This window comes from Schistocerca gregaria, chromosome X (genome assembly GCF_023897955.1).
Source record: "Schistocerca gregaria isolate iqSchGreg1 chromosome X, iqSchGreg1.2, whole genome shotgun sequence".
NCBI lineage: Eukaryota > Metazoa > Arthropoda > Insecta > Orthoptera > Acrididae > Schistocerca > Schistocerca gregaria.
In genome coordinates, this window is record NC_064931.1 from 256,784,060 (window position 1) to 256,808,144 (window position 24,085).

General features: G+C 38.7%; 1 protein-coding gene across 4 annotated transcripts in view; it reads left to right on the forward strand.

Moving 5' to 3' along the window:
* The window catches only part of LOC126297610 (uncharacterized), a 261,978-nt gene that overhangs the window by 195,195 nt on the left and 42,698 nt on the right, over window positions 1-24,085 (forward strand). For all 4 annotated transcript variants that reach the window (XM_049988614.1, XM_049988615.1, XM_049988616.1 and 1 more), the window contains exons 16-18: window positions 1,267-1,397; window positions 1,539-1,705; window positions 18,212-18,349. In XM_049988614.1, coding sequence (XP_049844571.1) covers window positions 1,267-1,397; window positions 1,539-1,705; window positions 18,212-18,349 — 436 coding nt within the window. The remainder of the gene's footprint in view (window positions 1-1,266; window positions 1,398-1,538; window positions 1,706-18,211; window positions 18,350-24,085) is intronic.

Sequence of the window (24,085 nt, forward strand, 5' to 3'; positions counted from 1 at the left end):
CAGATCAGTATTTCTCAACCAGCATGTTGCAACACAGTTATTCATCACAAATACATGTCAGGTGTCTCATGAGATTTTTATGTCCCTGTTTAAGAGAATAATTATATTTTATTGCATGCCTTGTGTTTATGTTCATATTCAAGGGTCTCATGTAATAAATTTGTGTCTCAGTCACTCAATAGTAAAAAGGTTTTGTATGTACTTTGTTTTTCCTTTTTTGCATCTAGGAAAGTGATAAAAGTAGGGGTGTCGAGAAAGTTTGAAACATACTTTGCTGTGCTCCAGAGGCAAAAAAGGTTGATGAACACTACTCCAAATAAATATCTTAGGAAAAGGCTTCTTAACATTTAAATTTATGTTAGATGTTAACAAATTCCTCTTTTTCAGATATGCTTTTTGTTCTTTAGTCAGCCTGTCATTTTGGACATTGTCAGTCATTTTTTTCTCCTCGAATAGTAAAGTCAGCCTGTCATTTTGGACATTGTCAGTCATGTTTTTCTCCTCGAATAGTAAAACTCATCTACTACTCTAACGGCTCATTTCCTAATCTGATTCCTTCAGCATCACCTGTTTAATTTGATTATATACCAGTACCCCTGTTTCACTTTAGTTCATGTCCATCTTATTATTTCTTTTCAACTCACTACCCACTATGTTTAACTGCTCTTCCAAGTCCTTTGCTGTCTCTGCCAGACTTACAAATGGGGATAGTCTACAATCAAGTCTCATTCCATTCTCAATCACTGCTTCCCTTTCATGCCCTTTGACTCTTATAACTGTCGTCTGGTTTCTGTAGAAGTTATATATAACCTTTCTCATCCTGTATTTTACCATACTACCCTTCAGAATTACAGGAGTGTATTCCAGTCAGCATATTCAAAAACGTTTCTCTAAATATACTAAAGCTATGACTATAGGTTTGCCTTTCTTTAACCCACCTTCCAAGATAAGTCGTAGGTTTAGTAATGTCTCACATGTTCCTCCATTTCCTTGGAACCCAAACTGATTTTCCCTGAGGTTTGTTTCTACCAGTTGTACTTTTACTTTTTTCTATTCTGTATTCTCTGTCATTAGCAAAGTGCATTCATAAGAGAAAGATACTTCCTGATTTTTACTTTTGGATTGTGTTACTACTCAGGGGTAACTCAATGTATATTTATTCACCAGAAATTTGTAATGCCAGACAGAGAAAGTAATGATTTCTTCATTAACATTGGCATTTGATGCTGTAATGTTAGGGCTGTAACTATTATTATTATGTTAAAGAATCTGGGCTTGATGAAAGATCCCAGATGTCCTCTACGTCGGATACCCAGCAGAGCAAGGAATCAAGTGTCCGTGAAGATATAATAAATTGCTCCTGTGGGTCCCAAGAGGAGCATGGATTGATGGTCCAGGTAACCAGTTAATAGCTTACCACTGCTTCTGTCACTTACTTACCAATGAGAGATGACTAATTTGACCAGCTTACTTTAATTTTAGCCTTAAACAGTTCACAGTGTCACTTATTATTATTCATAAACTTTTATTTGTTGCAGTGTGATATATGTCTGTGCTGGCAGCATGGTTTCTGCAATAGTATTCAAGTGGAATTAGATGTACCAGAAAAATACGTTTGTACATTTTGTCTCAACCCACCATTGGAGAGGCAAGCAAAGAAGTATAGCCATTCTCAGGACTGGCTCCTCAGTGGAACGTTATCAAGGTAGCCTAATAATCTGCTGCATGCTTGAAGAGAGTTTATTTATTTATTTCATTTTTTAGTATCATTTATTATCGATCCATCTGTGAAGTATGGTAAATGGCACTGAGTTTTGAATACAGAAATTTTCCATTCTTGTCAAAGGCAGATGACTGACAATAAGGCAGGTAAAAAAATACTCAGTTTCAAGACTGTTAATTTTTCTGAAATTTATTATATGACTAATGGAAAATCTCATATAAAGATGTGAAACAAATACTAACAAAGAGATAGAGGGGCTGGCCAGTACTTACCTCAGTTCAGTACAGCTGCTAGATACACAAAACAGAACAGAAAATTTAAGTATCCTAGCTTTCGGAACTTTGTTCCTTCGTCAGAGTGGAGGGAGGGGAAAAAAGGGGAAGAAGGGAAAGTGGATTTAGTTACTCACCACCCAGGTTATGAAGCAGCAGGGGAAAGGTAAACAGGGAGGGTAGCAAAGATGGAGGCATGGGTGTGAGAGGGAAACCAAAGTACTTTGCCAGCTTCAAACCAAAGAGGATGCATACAGAAGTAAAGAGGTATATAGTATAAAGATAAACACAACTATGTAGGATGAAAAGATGCGTGAATTGCTAAAGAGGAAAGGGAAAGAGGAGAAGACTGAAGAGTAAATGGGAGTGAGGTTGGTTAACGTAGGTTGAGTCCAGGGGGATGGCGGGATGAAAGGTTGTGTTGGAGTGCAAGTTCCCATCTCTGCAGTTCCGAGGAACTTAACTTTGCTCTCCAAAATTCCAGAACATGTTCATATTTGCTTGGACATATGCAGGATTTGATGGTCTACACACGGAAAAATTTGAAAACGTTAAAAACGTATGTTTTGACAGAGCACAGGGAACACTGTGCGACTTTGAAACTGTTGCATTTATTTGTTGCAGTATATGTGACAAACTCTTATGTTTTCATCACTTTTTTGGGCGTGATTATCACATCCACAAGGAAACATAAATTGGGCAAGGTAGAAGAATCTTTTTTACCCATTCGCCAAGTGTACAAGTTAGGTGGGTCGACAACATATTCCTGTCATGTGATGCACGTGCCGTCACCAGTGTCGTATAGAAAAAAATCAGACGTGTTTTCCTGTGGAGGAATCGGTTGACCTACGACCCTATAATCAAATGTTTTCGGTTCCCATTGGAGAGGCATGTCCTTTTGTCTACTAATCACACGGTTTTGCGGTGCGGTCGCAAAACAAAGACACTAAACTTATTACAATGAACAGGGACGTCAATGAACGAACGGACAGATCATAACTTTGCGAAAATAAAGAAAGTAAACTTTGACTCGAGGGAAGACTTGAACCAAGGCCCTCTCGTTCCACAGATGCTCACGCTAACCACGGGACCATGGCACTCCTGAGCTCACATTATCCTTGATGTTGCCTATCTTGCGCATGGACTACTCAGTTTGTGTATTTTGCTTATTTTCTTCATAGTTCCACACGACTTCTTCCTGTTTTCTCGATTGATCTGTGTTCAGTTTTTCAAGGCCTATGCACTGTGCCAACTTATAACTAAATCTGGGGGGATTGAGATGTTTATATTTTCCCACCTTCGCGTTGCAAATGTTGTGATTGAAATGCCCAGTCGATGCACTGTTGTTTTCACGTCAATTCTACCAACATTGAGAGTTGTTTAGTTTTCGGGGTTTTGTAAAATTCCTGGATTCATGCCATGTCGCTGTGCAGCCTATGAAAAGGATTGCGGAAGACTCCCAAATAAATTCCAAAGTACACTGCAATTTTAATACCAATATATTTCCAGGACTCTGGTGTCCGAGCCTGGCGAACTGTACTGGTGACATCACATGTACCCAAAGTTGACATCAAACGACACAGAGTTCACAACAATCAACAAACGAGTGAGCCTACAATACATTTGCTTGCAACCCTAGCCAAAAAACGAGTGCCCAGAGGTGCCTGCGTGACCTCTATTTATACTTTTGTTAACAATTACCTACAATGAAAATTACAATTTTATGTAAAATCACAATTAAAAATTAAACCGAATATGAGATACACATTGCTAAAAATTTACAATCTCAGAGCTGAACAAGGTGAACCTATTTTCAACTTAGTTACGAGTTAATATAACATTTTCTGACTAATTATGTTACAGGTAACAAATCAACTAGTGCCAGAACTTTAGTGCTAACATATATCGGAGATTCGATTAACGTGCTTTATTTATATGTTCTATTGAATTGTTGTAATAATTTTATAATGATAAATTTACTGGTACATCCTGACCATGTGCTCTATTTCTTTCGATTAGTTACAGTATTAATCTCACATTTATATTATTTTTCACTCATAAGAACAATGTTAATCTGCAAAGCATCGTTTTCAAATTATATGTATACTGAAATAGCGTTTTTTTATTTAATTTGGAAACAGGTCACTTTACAATTGGACAATTGGGACTGGTGTTTATCTTTAATGATCTTTGAGGAGTTCTGATAGGTAGCAATTAGATACAGTAATATTTCAGTATGATGGGGAGGTTCCCTTGTTAGGTGAGGAAGGGGAAGCTAAGCTGTTGGGTGGATGGTGTGGTGACAGTGAATTAATAGAGATTGAGGCCAGTAAGTTACAGGAGTGAAGGATGTGTTGCAAGGATAACTCCTGTCTGAATAGTTCAGCGAAGCTGATGGTGGAGGGAATAATCTACATATGCCCTCTTGTGAAGCAGCTATTGAAATAGTGTGTGTTGTGCTAAGCTGCATGTCGTGTCACTGAGTGGTGAGCTTTGTTATTTTTTGCCTGTGGACAGTTGCCAGCTGGTTGGTTGTCATACTTAGATAAGGAGCTGTGCTGTGATTACGGCAAAGTTGTTATACAACATGGCTGCTTCCACATGTGGCACTGCCTCTGACAGGGTGTGATAAGCCTATGACAAGACTGGAGTACGAAGTTCTGGGAGAGGTCTTCCACCTGGGTCTTACACATGGTTACGGTCCCTGTGGCAACAGGTTGGGAACAGGAGTGGCTTAGGGGTGGACCATGGTGTCATGTAGGTTGAGTGAGCATAAATCCGTAATATGACAGTTGATTATACACAAGGGAAATGAAGAAAGAAAGAAAAGGCCTGATTTTGAGTTAGAAATGGTCAAGAGAACCTCTATTGGTGTCCCATTGATTATTACCTATGATGATCTCAGCATAGAGAACATATTGTAGGGGCAGAGCTTACACACATACCTTATCTGGTGTGGAGGCAAGGCACTTGGGTGGGTAGTATATGGAAGTCTGGGAGTTGGCAGTCCAGACCTGGGCAGGCTTGGAGGCATAGCTGGCAGTAGTGGTGGTCTTGCATAGTTAGTTGAACCATGCTGGGATCACAATTTAGCTGTCATGGCCAGATTTGATTTCTTCAAGCATAAGGTGCTCTTGTTCACCTCTACAATATCCTGGTTGTCTAATCCCATGTGTGTGGTGAATCTATATGAAGGGATGTAACATGCCAGAGTTTCCTCAGAGATCACCATCATCATTATTTTGTTCATTTGAACCTTGAATGATATGGTAAACTTCTCTGCTTCTGATATTGTTGCAGGATGAAAAAGAGCAGTAGTTGGATGCCTTATGACATTCCTTTCCCAAGAGGAACTCACCCATTGTGAACTGTGAGTCACTGTCAGATATGATAGTGTATTTTGTCGTCCCAATGAGAAAGATTATCAAGAGTGTACAGATAGTAATTGCTGAGGTTAGACAGAATGTACACATAGTCCCATAGCTGATCATTTGTGGGTCACGAAGAGAAACAGCATTTCCAATCTGACTGATGTTGCATGCATGTTAGACAGGCACAGGCCCACACAATCAGTGTGTCAATCTTTGACCCATGTACACTATGCCTTGTTAAAGCTTTCATGCCTGTCATCCCCCAGTGTGCCTTACATATTAGTGTGAATATGTGAGAGGTTGGACCATTGCCAGAATCACAACCCAGCACTCTGACTCTTCTGTGGCCATCAGAAATTACCCCTGATTAATGTTTCATCTGTATCACATTGAGAAATAGGTGCATAGCTTTGGGCATGTGCTATGATCGGCCGAGGCACAGATAAAATGTTCTTTTGTGGAGCATAAGGACATGATCTGTAAGCCTCTTCATCTCCTGGGTCATTAATGGAAATTTGTCCCTCGTTTATATTGTTTTTATCCAGCTTGAAGTAAAATACTGCTTGCTTATTGCACTCCCAGTCAGAAGCCATCAGGAGATGTGAGAGGATGTTGGTATGTTAAGAGGTGGCTAATAGCATTGCTCATAATGATAGTCGCGAAAAACACCACCACCACCACCACCACCACCACCACCCACTACAATAATCGTTGTGCCATCTGCTTCAGAGATTTGCTCAGGCCAAAGAGCTGGTGGTCTGCGAACAAATATATATGGACTTTTGTTAATTCTTTAAATTATAGCCTGGTTGCGGCAATGTGGTGCTTTGCAAAATTTTACTCACCTGGTGGTGAATCCCTTCTTACATGCATGCCTCTTTGAAGTCATCAACATGCAGTTCACATCTGCAAAAAGCTATAGCAAAAACAGCTACACATGTAACCTCAAGTCGCACTAAAATTGTTTTGTTGGTGAAAGGAATAGTTAAATGAAAGTATTTATGTGTATTGAATTTCACTCTGTTATGGTAAGCTCGCATACACTAGTCACCAACAAGCCTTACTCTAAGCTGTAAAAAGTCTGAAAAATCCACATGCTCGTACCACTCATAACCGTAGCCAGTTTATGGTAATTATGAACTATCCTCCACAGAAAGTTTACAAACAGATTGTTTCTTTTGGAATTGCTTGCTCAACTGTAAATCATACCAGCCTCACGGAACAAAATTTTGAAATTTTCGAGTAAGCAACACGCCATGCGGTATTTAGTTATTTAAATGTCACCAAATGTTCTGAATTTCAACTGTGCTTTAAATTGGACTACCTTCCACACTTTACGGCACTTCTCAAACATTTTCGTATGAAACATCACAATATTTTCAATGGAGCACATATCAGTAGGTCAGATCACTATGAGATCCAAACCCCGACTCCACTCTTCTCTCTACACAAAAGAACCTTCTGCTTCCCAAAAAACGCGTGAATATGCTGATTTCTGATTGTCGGAGAAATATCACAGCAGCATCAAACCCACTCAGGCCTGTGCATATATACAGAACCAATCAAAATTTGTCAGTGAATCAGAACAGTGAATTAACATAAATAAATTTAGAAAACCCATGAATAAAAAATTAATTCCCTCCTAACAAAATTACTTGTCCAAAATCATAATATCATTTCCCCAGTACCATAAACTGCTGAAATAGTTAACACCAGATTCCCCAGTACAAGTGACTAACACAGATGCCATTCTCGAACATTCCTCTCATGATCAATTACTACACTGCATAGTACAAAATTTTTACATAAAAGAGTATTTCACATTCACACCTTCATTCACTCTCATAACTAAACACAATAATAGTAATAATTAATAAACAATTAGAAAATTAAATAAACAAAACTGAAAATAAAATAGACAGTATTTTGACTGCAGCTGACATAGTGTCAGGACTACTAACACCTAAATCTTTCCATGGGAGCTCTGATTTTTCTTATTTTATGATGATGATAATTTCTCTGTATTTAGGTTGGTGTCAACAAAATATTTTGTCATTCGGAGGAGAAAGTTGGTGATTGAAATTTCATGAGAAGACCCCCACCGCAACAAACATTGTCTTTGTTTGAATGACGTCCACCCCAAGTCCTGTATCATGCACGTGACACCTAATACAAAACATGCTGCCCTTCTTTCAACTTTCTTGATGTACTCCATTAATCCTATCTGGTAAGGATCCACATTGTGCAGCAGTACTTCAAAAGAGGACGGACAAGCTTTGTGTAGGCAGTCTCTTAAGTAGATCTGTTGAATCTTCTAAGTGTTCTGCCAATGAAACATAGTCTTTGGTTTCCCTTCTCCACAATATCTTCTGTAAGTTATTGCCAATTTAAGTTGTTCGTAATTGTAATTCCTTAGTATTTTGTTGAATTTACAGCCTTTATATTTGTTTGATTTATTGTTTAGCCGAAGTCTAATGGAGTCTTTTTAGCACACATGTGGATGACCTGATACTTTTCATTACGTAGGGTCAGTTGCCAATTGTCATACTGTGCAGATATCTTACCTGAATCATTCTGGAGTTTGTTTTGATCTTCTGATTACTTTACAAGATAGTAAATGACAGCAGCATCTGCAAAAAAACCTAAGGCAGCTGATTAGATTGACTCGTAAATTGTTTATGTAGATAAAGAAGAACAGAGGGCCTATAACACTACCTTTGGTAACACCCGAAATCACTCCAGTTTTACTCAATAATCTCCATCAGTTACTACAAATGTAACCTCTCTGACAGGAAATCATGAATCCACTTGCATAACTGAGACGGTATTGCATAAGCACACAATTTGATTACAAGCCATGTGTGAGGTACAGCGTCAAAAGCCTTTGAAATCCTTTGTCGATAGGACTCAGCACTTAATGTGAGTAAAGAGCTATTTGTGTTTCACAAGAAAAATGTCTTCTAAATCCACGTTGACTTTGTGTCAATAGACCATTCTCTTCAAGGTAATTCATAATGTTTGAACACAATATATGATCCAAAACCCTGCTGCATATCAGTGTTAATGGTATGGGCCTGTAATTTAGTGGATTACTCCTATTGTCTTTTTTGAACATTGGTGTGACTTGTGCAGATTTCCAATCTTTCTGGTACAGACCTTTCGTCGAGTGAGCAGTTGCATGTGGTTGTTAAGTCTGGAGCTGTTGCATGAGCATACTTTGAAGGGAACGTAATTCGTATATAATCTGCACCAGAAACTTGTTTTTAATTAAGTGATTTAAGTTGCTTCACCATCTAAAGATATCTACTTCTGAGTTACTCATGTTGGCAGCTGTTCTTGATTTGAATTCTGGAACGTTTAATTTATCTTCTTTGATGAAGGAGTTTTGGAAGGCTTTGTTTAATAACTCTCCTTTAACAGCGCTGTCATTGATAGTATTTCCATTGTTGTTATGCAAAGAAGGCATTGATTGTGTCTTGCTGCTAACATACTTCACATACGACCAGACACTCTTTTCTGCCACGTTTAGAAACTATTATAAGCATCTCTCACTGAAGTCCACACTAAACTTCAAGCTCAATCTTTGAGTTTTTGCATTCTTTTCTTCATTGTTTTTGCAACAGTTTTCTCACCTGTTTTGTGTACTATGGGGGATCAGCTCTGTCATTTGTTTATTTATTTTGTGTAAATCTCTCAATGCATTCCAAGATGATGTGTCAGGATTTCATGACATTATTTGGCTGAAATGTTACATTCTTCTGCCGTTTCTCAGATAGTCATTCTTCATTTGGCACACACGATTTCATTGACATTGCAGACACAAACCTCGTTGGTAGATGTCGAAGGGTATCTTGAGTGAGGGGTCATCTTTTAACTTCCGTCCAGCCATTTTAAAACTGTGTGAAACTTTCATAACACCAAGTATGGCTTACGCACTCATCACCGTGGGCTTCCTGCATCATTTGGTGTGTCTCTGTAAAGGCTATCTTGATTTCAACACAAAATTTAATGCAGACCTGTTGCTCCTGTAGCCATCTCGAAATTCATCAACTGTGTGACACAACATTCTACTCAGTACAGCACTGAACAATAACTAAGAGACATACAACAATACAACTTCCCACAGCTGCACATTAAACATAGGCATGGGCAGGGATGCCAATCACAATTCACTCCAAAACGCCATTGGTGCAAAATTATGAATATTCTGGAATTACTTGAGCAGACTGGATATGCTTCTAAATCCTATCATTTGTCCCTTAGCCATTCCTGCTTAGCTATTTTGCACTTCCTGTCAACCTCATTTTTTAGACATTTGTATTCCCTTTTGCCTGCTTCATTTAGTACATTTTTGTATTTTCTCCTTTCATCAATTAAAAGTCAATACCTCGTGTGCTAGCCAAGGATTTCTACTAGGCCTCATCTTTTTATTCATTTGATCCTCTGCTGCCTTCAGTATTCCATCTCTCAGAGTTATCCATTCTTCTTCTGCTGTATTCCTTTCCCCCATTCTTATTGCTTGTTCCCTAATCCTCCCACTGAAACCCTCAACAACCTCTAGCTCTTCCATTTTATCCAGATCCCATCTCCTTAATTTCCTGCCTTCTTGCAATTTCTTCGTTTTTAAACTGCAGTTCATTGCCAATAAATTGTGGTCAGAGTCTGCATCTGCCTCTGGAAATGTCTTATAATTTAAAATCTGGATCCAGAATCCCTGTCTTACCATTAAATAATCAGTTTGAAACCACCTGGTGTCTCCAGGTCTTTTCCAACTATACAACCATCTTTCGTGACTCTTGAATCAAGTATTAGCGATGATTAAATTATGCTGTGTTCAAAATTTTAGCAGGCTGCTTCCTCTTTCATTCCTTTCCCCCAGTCCATATTCACCTACTATTTTTCCTTCCCTGTGTTTTCCTTCCATCGAATTCCAGGCCCTCATCACTATTAAATTTTCATCTCCCTTAACTATCTGAATTATTCCTTTTATCTCATCATACTTTTCATCAATCTGTTCATCATCTGCGGAACTAGTTGGCCTATAAATTTGTACTACTGCAGTGGATGTGAGCTTCATATACATATTGGCTATAATAATGCATTCACTATGGTGTTCGTATTATTTTATCTGCACTACTATTTTCTTATTCATCAGTAAACCTACACCTGCATTGCCCCTATTTGATTTTGTATTTATAACCTTGTATTCACCAAACCAGAAATCCTGTTCGTCCTACCACCAAACTCCACTAATTCCCACTATATCTAACTTCAATCTAGCCATTTCCCTTTTCAAATTTTCTAACTTTCCTGGCCAATCATTGGATCTAAAGGATGTATACGACCCAGGACAACCGCGAGATCTGGGAAAAATCCGGGAATTGTTTAGAATTCTGGGAATTTTTCATAGTTTTAGTTTTCAGTTAAATTTTTGTGATTTTGACTGGTAAGAACTAATACTCTAACAAAGGATATTACTGTATCCCGCCACTGCAGAATAATACTGCAGCAACAAAACATTTGGGGGGGGGGGGGGGGGGGCGGCGAACGAAAATAAAACTTAAGTTGCAAAGGAAATGCGCCGTTTACAACAACAAAACAGTGCTCATACAAGCATCTGCCAACAGCAAAGTGTGTCAAAGGCTTTAGGAAGACTGTGCAATGCTTTATAACAACAAACTGCCTCCGATGAGCATGATGTGACAACTGTTTAAATTAGATTCGTTTGACCTGTTGCGAGCGGGCTCTTGAGCATGCGCAGTTGAGTCGCGATGAGTAGTACTTTCTCTCAATTCGGGTTACAGTAGTGTGGCTGGGTGCCACTACTTAATATTGCCCCGGTTCGGAAATATAGTGAATCTGAGGCTGATGCACAGAGCAGTCTGAGTTGTGGTGGATAGGTGGGTCGTCTCCACGTGACCTGTGTTTACGTTCAGTGATTTTGTTGTTTCATCTTTGTATATTGCTCTCACGTTAAATGATAACAAAACTGATTTTTGTGGGTGGAAGCTATCAGCTGAATGTAATTCGTTCTCATAATTACTGAAGGCTAAAATATGTTAATAGTTTCAGATTTCATTTCCAGCTTTCTGACAATCAAGCATTAATCGTCCTTCAGAACAATGAAGTTATTTTTGCTGGTTTGCTAAAGAGATTTGGCTTTTATTAATCTTTTCTGCTGAAGCAGTCAATTTATTTGAAATGAAGTGTTTTATTTCACACTATTGGCTAGTTCCAACTGTTCGCTACATTTCAAGTGCACGTATGCCATTATGCCATAATAAAGAACCAAACATGAGATAATACAGTACTGGTAATCCAAGAAAATTTACATACGAGTGTGCATGTTAAGCCGTATTATGCATTTTAGCATGGTTCACAAAATTCCGACGCTCTTGAAGTATTGTCTGATATCTTGTTTCTTTTATGACATATGTATGATCTTTTAATGTTTTACATGTACAAACATATGGGCTTCCTGCGTAGCTGGAAACATAGTGCCACCTTGGCCGCTGAGCGCCTGCGAGGCTGCATGATGCAACCCCCTTGGGCCGCCTAGTACGCGGGTACGCGTGCTGCTAAAGCGACTACAGCACGCATACAGGATAACGTTCCCGTGCCGACCCTCCCAGCGGCTAAGTCCGTTATCAGCGCTCTTATGTAATGAAGGTCATGTGCTCAGTATAAAAGCGGCCAACGGAGACCAGCGGAATCATTCCGATGTGAGCTATATCTGCAACAGCATTGAAGCACTATGCCTCGCCAACTAGTGTATCGTCAATGTCGCCATCGCATGCCTGTCTACAAACACATAATAAGACTGGAAAATAAACTTGGCAAAAATGGAACTGCTCAAAGTGTCATATTGAATGGACTGATTTTTTTCCGTGGATGTCGAGTTAATTTCAGTCTTGACGTTGCCACAGGGAGTACAGGAATTGGATGGTTTACTCTTACTATCATTTGATGTGACCGCGGAAAAATATTGCGAATGCTGGTTTGAAAAGCGTTACATTCAAAGCAGATTTCCTTTTACACAAGATAAACTATGTACTAGAATGTACAATGAATTTCTTAAGTCACAAAGCGTTTGACTCTCATTTAAAATTCAACTCTTTGAGGACGACCATTTAGAAGAATTTTGAGCCCAGAAGATCAGACATTTACGTCGTTATTAAAAAATTTATTGGCACATTTGTGTGATGTATCTTAAAGTGTAACACGCGCAAAAAAGATCAACATTATATGTGGAAGCTTAGCTTCTCTTCCAACTTATTAATCTTTGAGACCAATATTATATGTGAATGCTATGTATATTAATTTAAACCATTAACTTCTCGTATTTGTGTGTTCCAACTTATTAATCTTCGAGACCAATATTATATGTGAATGCTATGTATATTAATTTAAACCATTAACTTTTCATATTTGTGTGTTCGCACTACTTAAGAGTGATTTTGCTATCGGCTTACATCATGTGTCCTATGCTACCATCAGCTTGCGAGATCACGTGACATGAGCTATAACTGTCTTACAAAAGTGCATCACAATCTCGATTTCAATGTTTCGGAAAGTAACATGTGGTGTTTGGTGGAATTCAAATTTATACCTTTGTAGCACAAAAATATGCAGCGTACATGCTGACATAAAAAAGGTCTTTCAAAACATCCCCCACCACCACGCCCCCCTCCCCTTCCCCCCACCACCCAGTTTTGTTTTGTAAAGTGTTGGGAAATTCTACTCTGGTATATAAAACCATAAACATTCAAAGGATTGATGAGTTTTACAGTGCCAAGGAAGAGCATACTGTCACTTAACACGCTAAAAGTGTATTTTTTTAACCGGGAAATCCGGGATTTTTTTTTTCCCTTGTCCACGTATACACCCTGATCTAACATTCCACACTCCGATCCATGGAACACCAGTATTGTTTCTCTCAATAACGACATCCTCCTGAGTAGTCCCCACCTAGAGATCCTAATGGAGGACTATTTTACCTTCAGAATATTTTACCGAAGAGGATGCCATCATCATTTAACCATACAGTAGAGCTGCATGCCCTCACGAAAAATTATGGCTGTAGTTTCCCTTTACTTTCAGCCGTTTATAGTACCAGCACAGCAAGGCTGTTTTGGTTGAGGTCACAAGGCTACATCAGCCAATCATCCAAACCGTTGCCCTGCAATTACTGAAAAGATTGCTGTCTTTCTTCAGGAACCACACATTTGTCTGGCCTCTCAACAGAAACCCTAGTTTTGTGGTTGCACCTATGGTACAGCTGTCTGTATCCCCGAGGCATGCAAACTTCTCCACCAACAGCAAGGTCCGTGTTTCATGAGGGAGGTGAGAACAACCAAAATTCAGTACACGATTAAAACAGGGCTCCATACTTTTATGTAACATTATTGGGAAGGGCAGTCTACCAGTAAAATAAAATTAGTAAAAAGCGGTCTTGTGACTTGGGTTCAGCACAGCTCATTCCAAGTGTCGTCAGCCAAATGGTACATTTCTGAAGATGGTCTACTATTAGAGGATCAAATACTATACTGTTTTTTTACTAATTTTATGAAACAGGGCGTATTGCTGGGGTCAATACTGGGGCCAATTTCTTTTTCTCATGTATGTAAAAAAATATTGTACAACTTTCTAATGCCCTTGTAATGATATATGGTGATGACACATCTCTGCTGTGTTTTGATGAGAATGAGGAGGATATGGCATATTTTGCAACATGTGGAAATCAGAAGTGACTAAATGTTATGGAGCCAGGGCCTTTAAGTCAGCGTGATCGAATCACAGTTACTGGAATTCAAATCAGACGCCTCATGCCACACGTGTAGGAAATATTTGTGGACTTTTGTATAAAGACAATGAAGACTGTAAATTCTTTGATCTGCACTTGGGTGGTAACCTTCGATGAGAAGACCATGTTAACTTTGTATAAGCAGTGCATTGTACTTGCTTATATTTCTGTATGAAATGGTATGTAATAACATGCTGGAAACAGTATGTTATGGAACAGTTTTCCCCCATTTATAAGTTATGGGATAGAGCTGTGGAGATGTGCCACTGATACACTTGAATAGTATGCTGGTCCGTCGCAGTAAAGCCTAAGTAAGTTCAAAAAAAATGCTGCTGGAAACTGCCATTAAGTAGTCATTGTGACGCAGAAACCATGGTGTTAGTGTATCAAGTGTTGAATGTTAATCATTTTTTATCCTGGGGTAAATTAAAATTTAATATTGCTCATCTTTGAATTTAGCAGTTTTTCAAATATTAATAGCAATAAAAATAAATCTCATTACATACACACCATCAAAGTGGGCGCTTTTAAGAAACTTGCAGAAATTAGCAAGCATTGTAATTACAGTTTAACATTACAATAGGTCCAGCTCCATTTGGAAGCTGTTGAAACATGTCGATGTACAAGCCATTTCTTAAAGCTGCCAGTATTCACGACATAACAATAAATCCTGACTGTTTAGAGGTTTGCAGTGCAACGAGACTCACCTGCCACATAACTGCTCATAGCCCACTTGCATGTAGTTCCTAATTATGTATTCTAGGCGTTGGTAGACATAGTAGATACTGCAAGAGGCCAGTTCATGCTTTCTGTGGATCATTTGTCCTGGAAATGAATCTGTGTAGACAAATTATATTGTGTAGAATGTTAGAAAGGTAAACAATATACAAATCGTTGTCTTGAGTATGTGGGTTGCTTTGCTTTTAAAAGTGTGATACTCAGTCAAGCAAAATGTAACTTTCTTGAATGAAAATAGTATATTTCATTGAAAGAAATAAATACTTCAGATGACATTCATGTGCTATCAAAAGACTGATGTACGACTTGAAGCCATGTTGCAGTACAGTCTGTAAAACTCTTAGTATCCCAGCTCCCAAGTTATGCTTTGAATATTTTGATAGATATTGTGAATTCTCACTGCTGTCAGTGTTTGCGATGTAGCAGTAATTTTAAGTGTCGAATAGGTTAAATTTAATTCCACATGAATTACTACAAATAAGTACTACTACTCACAAATCCTTAAGAGGTGGGGCCCACTTTATACTTTAACCATCATTTGATGAGCCATACTTGATTTGATTTTTTAGTGTGGCTTGAAATGAGGTTGTTGCCACTGCCTTGTTGTCACTGCCCCAACCTCTCCGAGTCTCATTTCTGGGGTGCAGCTTGCATTTTAGGCTTGCTTTACATTTGGATAAATAGGGTATATACTTATTGCCCTATTATTAGCCTTAAGGTTGACACACAGAAAAACCCCAAAGGTCTCATATATCAGTGACTCAGTGTGATATAGAAAACTGCCAGAATACATAAAAGCAGGTACTGGTGATCCATTTAAAACAAAATGAAAATCTTCTCTTGTAAATAAATGTCTGTATTAACTGAAAGAATTATAAGCTGTATACAGGGTGCTACAAAAAGGTATGGCCAAACTTTCAGGAAACATTCCTCACACACAAATAAAGAAAAGATGTTATGTGGACATGTGTCTGGAAATGCTTAATTTCCATGTTAGAGCTCATTTTAGTTTCGTCCACCTACGCTTAATAGAGCACGTTATCATGATTTCATACGGGATACTCTACCTGTGCTACTAGAACATGTGCCTTTACAAGTACTACACAACATGTGGTTCATGCGCGATGGAGCTCCTGCACATTTCAGTCAGTGTTCGTACGCTTCTCAGCAACAGATTCGGTGACCGATGGATTGGTAGAGGCAGACCAATTCCATGGCCTCAACCCTCTTGACTTTCATTTATGGGGGCATTTGAAAGCTCTTGTCTATGCAACCCCGGTACCAAATGTAGAGATTCTTCGTGCTCGTATTGTGGACGGCTGTGATACAATACGCCATTCTCCATGGCTGCATCAGCACATCAGGGATTCCATGCGACGGAGGCTGGATGCATGTATTCTCGCTAACGGAGGACATTTTGAACATTTCCTGTAACAAAGTGTTTGAAGTCACACTGGTACGTTCTGTTGCTGTGTGTTTCTATTCCATGATTAATGTTATTTGAGGAGAAGTAATAAAATGAGCTCTAACATGGAAAGTAAGCGTTTCCGGACACATGTCCACATAACATATTTTCTTTCTTTGTGTGTGAGGAATGTTTCCTGAAAGTTTGGCGTACCTTTTTGTAACACCCTGTATACTATGTATTATCTTTTGTAAATAAACATATTATGTATTAAACCTTTATACATAAATGTATGTACTGCACTTTCTAAACAGTGTGACATTTGCATAAATCATCACTGTAAATAAAGAAAGAAATGTTTTCTTTTAACAAAATGCCAAGACTGACATAACCAGTATCCAGCTGCAGAATATGCCCAAAGTTATGTGCTACTGAACTACTTCATTTCTGGGGTAATCTAATTAACAGTAGCTAATTTTAATGATTCAGATGTTACAGCTCTCCCTCCACATTTATTTCTCCTTCAATCCTCTGGTTTTCACAATGCTAACATTTTCTCATTTTTCTTCACATTCTAGCATATAACAACTTACTGGAATTGTACTATTCCCAGCCTCTTCATGCAACTACATAAACCTCCCCCTCTTAAGTTTTCACCATTTCTATATCATACTCGAAGGTATATAGTATAATCTCTATAATCGTATGTAGTATAATAATATTATAGCATAGCAGAGCATATTCATTTGTATCAAGAGTTTAGGAAATTACTTGCTGTGTCATCAATGCGGGAATATACAGGTGGTAATCAGCACTGCGTGCTTGCGTCACTTCTATGCAAGCTCTTTTGACAACTGTTGTCTTAGCCCGATACCCACCCAGTTTAATGTTTGAATATCTCCCTGTAGTATATCCAATGTAAACATTCACAGGAAAGTTGCTTTGCTCTTAAGCAGTTGTTTAATGGCACACAATATGAAACTGTGTGACAAAGAAGTACTAATGAAAATTGCAAGTCTAGTTATATTGCTGTGCTTCTGTTCTTAATCAACCAGTGAGTCCTCAGAATTCAAGTGATTGATACTACAAAGCATCTTGCTCTGACACCCTCTGAACATGGTCTGTGTATTTGGAAGTAGAAGGGGTGTTACACTTCTCATAAATAGATCTAAATCTTTCTCGTGTTTAATTGCATTTCATCCCCATTCGTTCATTGCCCTTTAATTCCATTCATTTTACTTCAGTTTTCATGATTATGGTCTTCCTATCCCATTTTATTATATGTATGTGTGTCCCTGTTGCTGTGTTCTTTCTCTTACCTTTTATCTGCACATTTATAAGCACATCACACCTTAACACATTACCACTCCAGCTTAACCCTTCTGGCACTCAATTTTGTCTGACTGTTCTGTCAATTTGATATCTGTATTATTCTGTTCCATTAATTAATTCTCTCTCTCTCTCTCTCTCTCTCTCTCTCTCTCTCTCTCTCTCTCTCTGATTGTTTGTGTTGTGTGGTGTAACCTCATATTTTAACTGTGCTACCTTCCATAGCTATTACATCCTTACTATATTCTTTGCTTTCCGTTATTTTCCCTTTACTGCCCAAAGATATAATTACTGTTTCCTGAAAGCAGAAAAAAGTGTTCCCTTTCAAGTGCTGCAGTGGGGCAAACCAACACATTAATGCTTGGCTGAAATTGGCATTTAATTTTCTTGTGTTTTTTAAATTTCAGATTAATGTTTCGTAAATAATTGATCTATTTCACTAATGATACTTTATATGTTGCTTGTTACTTAAAAATTATATATTCTGAAATTAATTAAATGTTCCAGTTTTGCTGTTATTTATGAATGATTCAAATAGTCCATAATAATAATAATAATTTCCATTTATAGATTATCAGTAGCCTCCAGTGATAAACAAGAGCAGGAGGAATATGCAGAACTGTTAAAGACCTCTCATGAATTACTGTCTGCTTTGATTCGTCTGAAGAAGGCTGTTTGGGCAACTCGCGTAAAAGCTGAATCATTGTGGTGAGTTGTTATTGGTTCTTATATTTTTGTGATAAGCTTCTAAAGTAGTATAAAGTATTGTGTGTATTTAAAAAAATCAAAATAGTATAATTAGAGGTTCCCAAAAATAGCATTTGGAAAGATGACCACTTGCTGCTCATAAAAATCATTTTATGGCAGACAGATTGATCATTGTAAATTACCTTTTAAATCAGTGTTCTGTGTCATAGTGGACATAAATACTGCTTAAATGGGGGGGGGGGGGGGGGGGGAAGGGAGAGAGAGAGAGAGAGAGAGAGAGAGAGAGTGAGTGAGTGAGTGAATGGTGGGGGGGGAGGGGGGGGGCTACTGTAGTATATACACTCTTGTATGTCTTTCCACTACTCAATGCCTCCAGTATGCAGCAAGTGAATGTTTTCCCTAATACCAATTTTTGTCCTCCATTCAGAAATTCTTGTCATTTTATTAATCTCTAAGGATTCAGTAGATGTGGTTTAATTTCTAATGTTAGTGAGTTGAAGACAGTTGTCTGTGACTAGCTCATCATCTTTTAAAGTAATTATTTTATATCCTTTAAAATATGCAGAGCTCACCATATTTACTCGAGTCTAAGCCGCACTTGAAAAATAAAATTGAAACAAATTTGGTCCATTGTAACACTGAGACACAATTTAGGTCAAATGAATGACGATACAGCTACAGTAGTTTGGTTCAAGTCGTAAGCTTATCAGCTAAGCTTTACCAGGTAGCCATTGCTATGCGTCAGGCGCTGCGTCCGTATTTATATGGGAACCCTTCCTTTTTCACATGCTTCATCTAGTTTGAATTGATTGCTTATTTTTCTTTGATCGGATTAAGTGCCGTTCCCTTTGTTACAGGTGTTTATGTCACTCTAAGCTGAAAATGCATTACTGTACTGTGTCAAGCATTGTTTGTCGCATTCTGATAATCGGTGTTTATTGCCTGTTGCCGATCGCGGCATGGCTTGCTTTTGTGCACGCTACCGCCGCTTACAACAACAACAACAAAATTCAAAAGACAGAGAGAGAAGGGGGGGGGGGGGGAATCCTCTCATTAGTGAAACAATGGGAAGAGACTGCTGTTTGTTGTTACTTATACTGCTGCTTTCTTTGATAATGATCAACAAGAACCAAATAATAGACTGCGTATGATAGAAGATGTAATGAACGAGAGTTTAGTGAAAATTTTTCTCTGTTTGAAAATCTTTGCAGATGCCTCTTTAGTACATTACATTCTACACAGAAATTAGTCATCTTAGATTTAAAAATCTAGTCAATTGCCGTGCTTCATTCCTGACTGTATCACTATTAGGCATAAGAATAATACGAATATAAATATGACACGATATGTATATTCTTCTGCGTTTGCTGTTGTCTCACTCTAGTTTCGTAGTTAATTAGGCAGACAGGTTTTAAATGAGATAGCAGCAAACACGAAAGAATACATGGCAAAATGTTTATATTAGTATTCTTCTTATGGTGAAGAGAATATTGCATGTCATTCACAGTTCATAAAAGTTCCTGTTATCAACCATCTCTTCTCACAGGTAGGAAAAAATTCAGAACGTAAGAGTTGGCCCTATTGGCAAACATCCCAAACAGTCTTGCCAGTCGGACGTTCGTAGTACATTGAAATGCTACTACATTCGAAGATGAGCAATACGGAATTTGTAATTACTTCGTTAGATAATGTATGAAAATACAGTGGTCGAAACTCAGGGCTGAGGAAAAAAGCTCTTCTTCCACTTTTTTTTACTGACGCAGAGGTTTTGGTGCCAGCATTTATCCTTATACCTGCAAAGCATGCCTGTGTAGCGCTACATATATTCGACGGCAGAAGTTAGTTGTGGAGGCACCTATCAACATTTTTTCAGAACTTCCGTTTACTTTGCACTCGATTCTAAGCCGCAGGTGGTTTTTTGGATTACAAAAACCGGAAAAAAGTGTGGCTTAGATTCGAGTAAATACGGTACTAAAAATATGAACTATGTAGTAGTCAGATTTTATTTATGGAACTTGTTTTCTGACTTAAGTGTAAGACACTGCCAGTCTGGGGGTTGTAACCTTGTGGGATAACATCTCTGGAAAAGTTCAGAATCACACTGTGCTTATATAGTAACACAATTCGCGTTTCCATCACACTTCACATAGTGTAGACCGGAAACCGTCTGATAGGCATGTCCAATGTGAACTGACTGGGCACGGCCCGTGCTGCCTGGGTGGTTGTTGTTCTGCCGGCAGAGGTCGCGGTCAAATTCTCGCGTGCGCTCTGGTGGACGGGACTTTACTTGCGGCAACTACTGTCCGTGACGCGCCGTGCCGATGTGCACCTCCCGCGATCTTTCTGGTGGCTACTGCAGCTTATGATCTTTGTAGTCTTGTGTTAATCTGTTATAGTGGGCCATGGCTCAGAATCTCCAGTGTTTGCGGTTTAGTTGGTGTATCAGTGACACATCTGCTAGGGTGATTGAACACAAATACTGCCACTGCTAATTTATTTACAGTGTGCGTATATGAGTACTGTTAATCTCACTACTATGGAGAAAACAGAGACACAAAAAGTGTAGCAGTCATCAGTAATTTTCATTTGTGTAGCCATTTATACACTGATGAGCCAAAACATTAATAACCACTGCGCACCACAATACTGAATGCCGCCTGGTAACATTGGAGGCATGTGACACAGAAAAGAAAATGTATAAGTGGAGCAGAAATGAATGGGGAATCATTCTAATAACTATAACAACCACAAATGGGGAAATTAATTGATACAAGAGACTTTGGCAAAGTCAAACAATGGAAAATCCAGGATGGATTAATGACACCATTGTAAAAAGGATAGATTGCTACTCACCATATAGAGGAGACGTTGAGTCGCAGACAGGCACTACAAAAAGACTGCTATACATTTAAGCTTTCAGCCAAAAAAGGTCCTTCTAAGGTAGAAAACACACAAACGTTCACACAAGTGCAACTCATATACATAACCATTGTCAGGGTCCACTGAAGCCGGACTGTTCGATGAGTAGCAATCTATCCTTTTCATAATATTTTTGATAAAGGGTAGATGGTTATGGCCCATTGTCTGGTGAACATACATGCTTCGTTGTAGAATGTGAAGGTCGGAGGCTTCCTCCTTCTGTTAAGCAGCATAAGAGGCAGTCTGTAGCAGATCTGATAACAGAGTGCAATGCTGGTGCAGGGACAAGTGTTATGGACCGCTCAGCACACATTGTTAAATATGTGGCTCCACAGCAGACAGCCCCTACATGTTCTCAGGTAGACCGAGCAACATCATCAATTACGATTGGAGTTGGCACAGGATTATCAAGAGTTCACTGGAGATAAAAGGAAATGGGTTGGCTGGTTAGATGAATCACTTTTCTCATTACACCAGGTTGATGATCATCTAGGTGAACTGTAGGCCAATGGGTACGATATCATGCAGTGGGGGATATTCACCTAAGCTTCTGTGGTAACAGAAGACAGCGTGACAACTGTGAACTAAATAAACATAATTGTAGACCATGTGCATCCCATCATGCTCAGTGTGTTTCTGGACAGTGATGGCATCATGTAGCAGGATAACTGTGTATATCTCAAGGCTACAATCTTGCTATGATAGTATGAGGAGCATGATAGTGAACTCACATTCATGTCTTATCCACCAAATTCGTCTCTCTTAACCTGATGGAACCCATGTGGGTCTCTATCGGACACCAGATTCACTCTGACAAACTTGATGCAGCTCTTCATGCTACTCTATCCTGTGCAAGCTTCTTCATCTCACAGTACCTACTGCAACCTGCATCCTTCTAAATCTGCTTAGTGTATTCATATCTTGGTCTCGCTCTATGGTTTTTACCCTCCACGATGCCCTCTAATACTAAATTGGTGATCCCTTGATGCCTCAGAACATGTCCTACCAACCAATCCCTTCTTCTAGTCAAGTTGTACCACAAATTTCTCTTACCCCCAATTCTTTTCAATACCTTCTCATTAGTTATGTGCTCTACCCATCTAATCTTCAGCATTCTTCTGTAGCACCACATTTTGAAAGGTTCTATTCTCTTGTATAAACTGTTTATCATCCATGTTTCATTTCCATACATGGCTACACTCCACACAACTACTTTCAGAAAAGACTTCCCCAAACTTAAATCTAAACTTGATGTTAACAAATTTCTCTTCATCAGAAATGCTTTCTTTGCCATTACCAGTCTACATTTTATATCCTCTCTACTTCGGCCATCATCAGTTATTTTGCTCACCAAATAGCAAATGTCATTTACCACTATAAGTGTCTCATTTCCTAATCTAATTCCCTCAGTATCACCTGATTTAATTTGACTACATTCCATTATTGTCCTTTAGTTTTTGTTGATGTTCATAAGCCTCAAAGTTTTTATTTCTTCTCCCTGGATTTTAATTCCTACTCCAAATTTTTCTTTTCGTTCCTTCACTGCTTTTGTTCAATATACAGATTGAATAACACCGGGGAAAGGCTACAACCCTGTCTCACTTCCTTCCCAACTACTGCTTCCCTTTCATGTCCCTCGACTCTCATAACCACCATCTGGTTTCTGTACAAAGTGTAAATAGCCTTTTGCTTCCTGTATTTTACCCCTGCCACCTTCAGAATTTGAAAGAAAGTATTCCAGTCAACATTGTCAAAAGCTTTATGTAAGTCAACAAATGTTAGAAACATAGGTTTGCCCTTCCTTAATCTTTCTTCTAAGGTACGTCATAAGGTCAGTATTTCCTCACGTGTTCCAACTTTTCTACGAAATGCAAACTGATCTTCCCCGAGGTCAGCGTCTCCCATTTTTTCCATTCATCTGTAAAGAATTTGTGTTAGTATTTTGCAGCCATGACTTATTAAACTGATAGTTCGGTAATTTTCACATCTGTCAACACCTGCTTTCTTTGGGACTTGAATTATTATATTCTTCTTGAAGTCTGAGGTTATTTTGCCTGTCTCATACATCTTGCTCACCAGCTGGTAGAGTTTTGTCAAGGCTGGCTCTCCCAAGGCTCTCAGTAGTTATAATGGAATGTTGTCTACTCGAGGGGCCTTGTTTAAACTCTGGTCTTTCAGTGCTCTGTCAAACTCTTCACACAGTGTCATATCTCCCATTTCATCTTCATCTACCTGCTCTTCCATTTGCATAATATTGTCGTCAAGTACATCACCCTTGTATAGACCCTCTATATACTCCTTCCACCTTTTTGAAAAGATATTTGATGCTACTACTGTACTGCATTCCAGAGGTGAACCAACGTGCTTTTAAGCAGATGATGATAATGCTTTGGCTCACCTGTGTGTGTGGGGGGGGGTGTAATATTATTTTATTATCTTGCAGCAAATACTGTACTGAATTTGTTGTTGCCCCTTCCCCTTCTTTAAATGAAAGTTGTGTGTGGCTCTTGTTTGTATAATAATATGCACTGTGGAAGATCGGGAAATATACTCACATAATCTCTAGCCTCTTAAACAATTCCTTTGAAAGCCTGATTACCATTAAAAATTGGTTCTTTGATGTACTACACCGCCACTAAGGTACACATCCCAACAAAACTTTCTTACTCGTATGGCCCATCTCTATAGTTGAAAATTGTATCTGTTTAGTAATACCATGTAATTACAAGATGCTGTCTGTTACACAGTTTCAGTAGAACTCTTCAGAGTGTAGTGTGATCATCATATTCTCTTTACTAGCTGGCAGTATGCATTCCA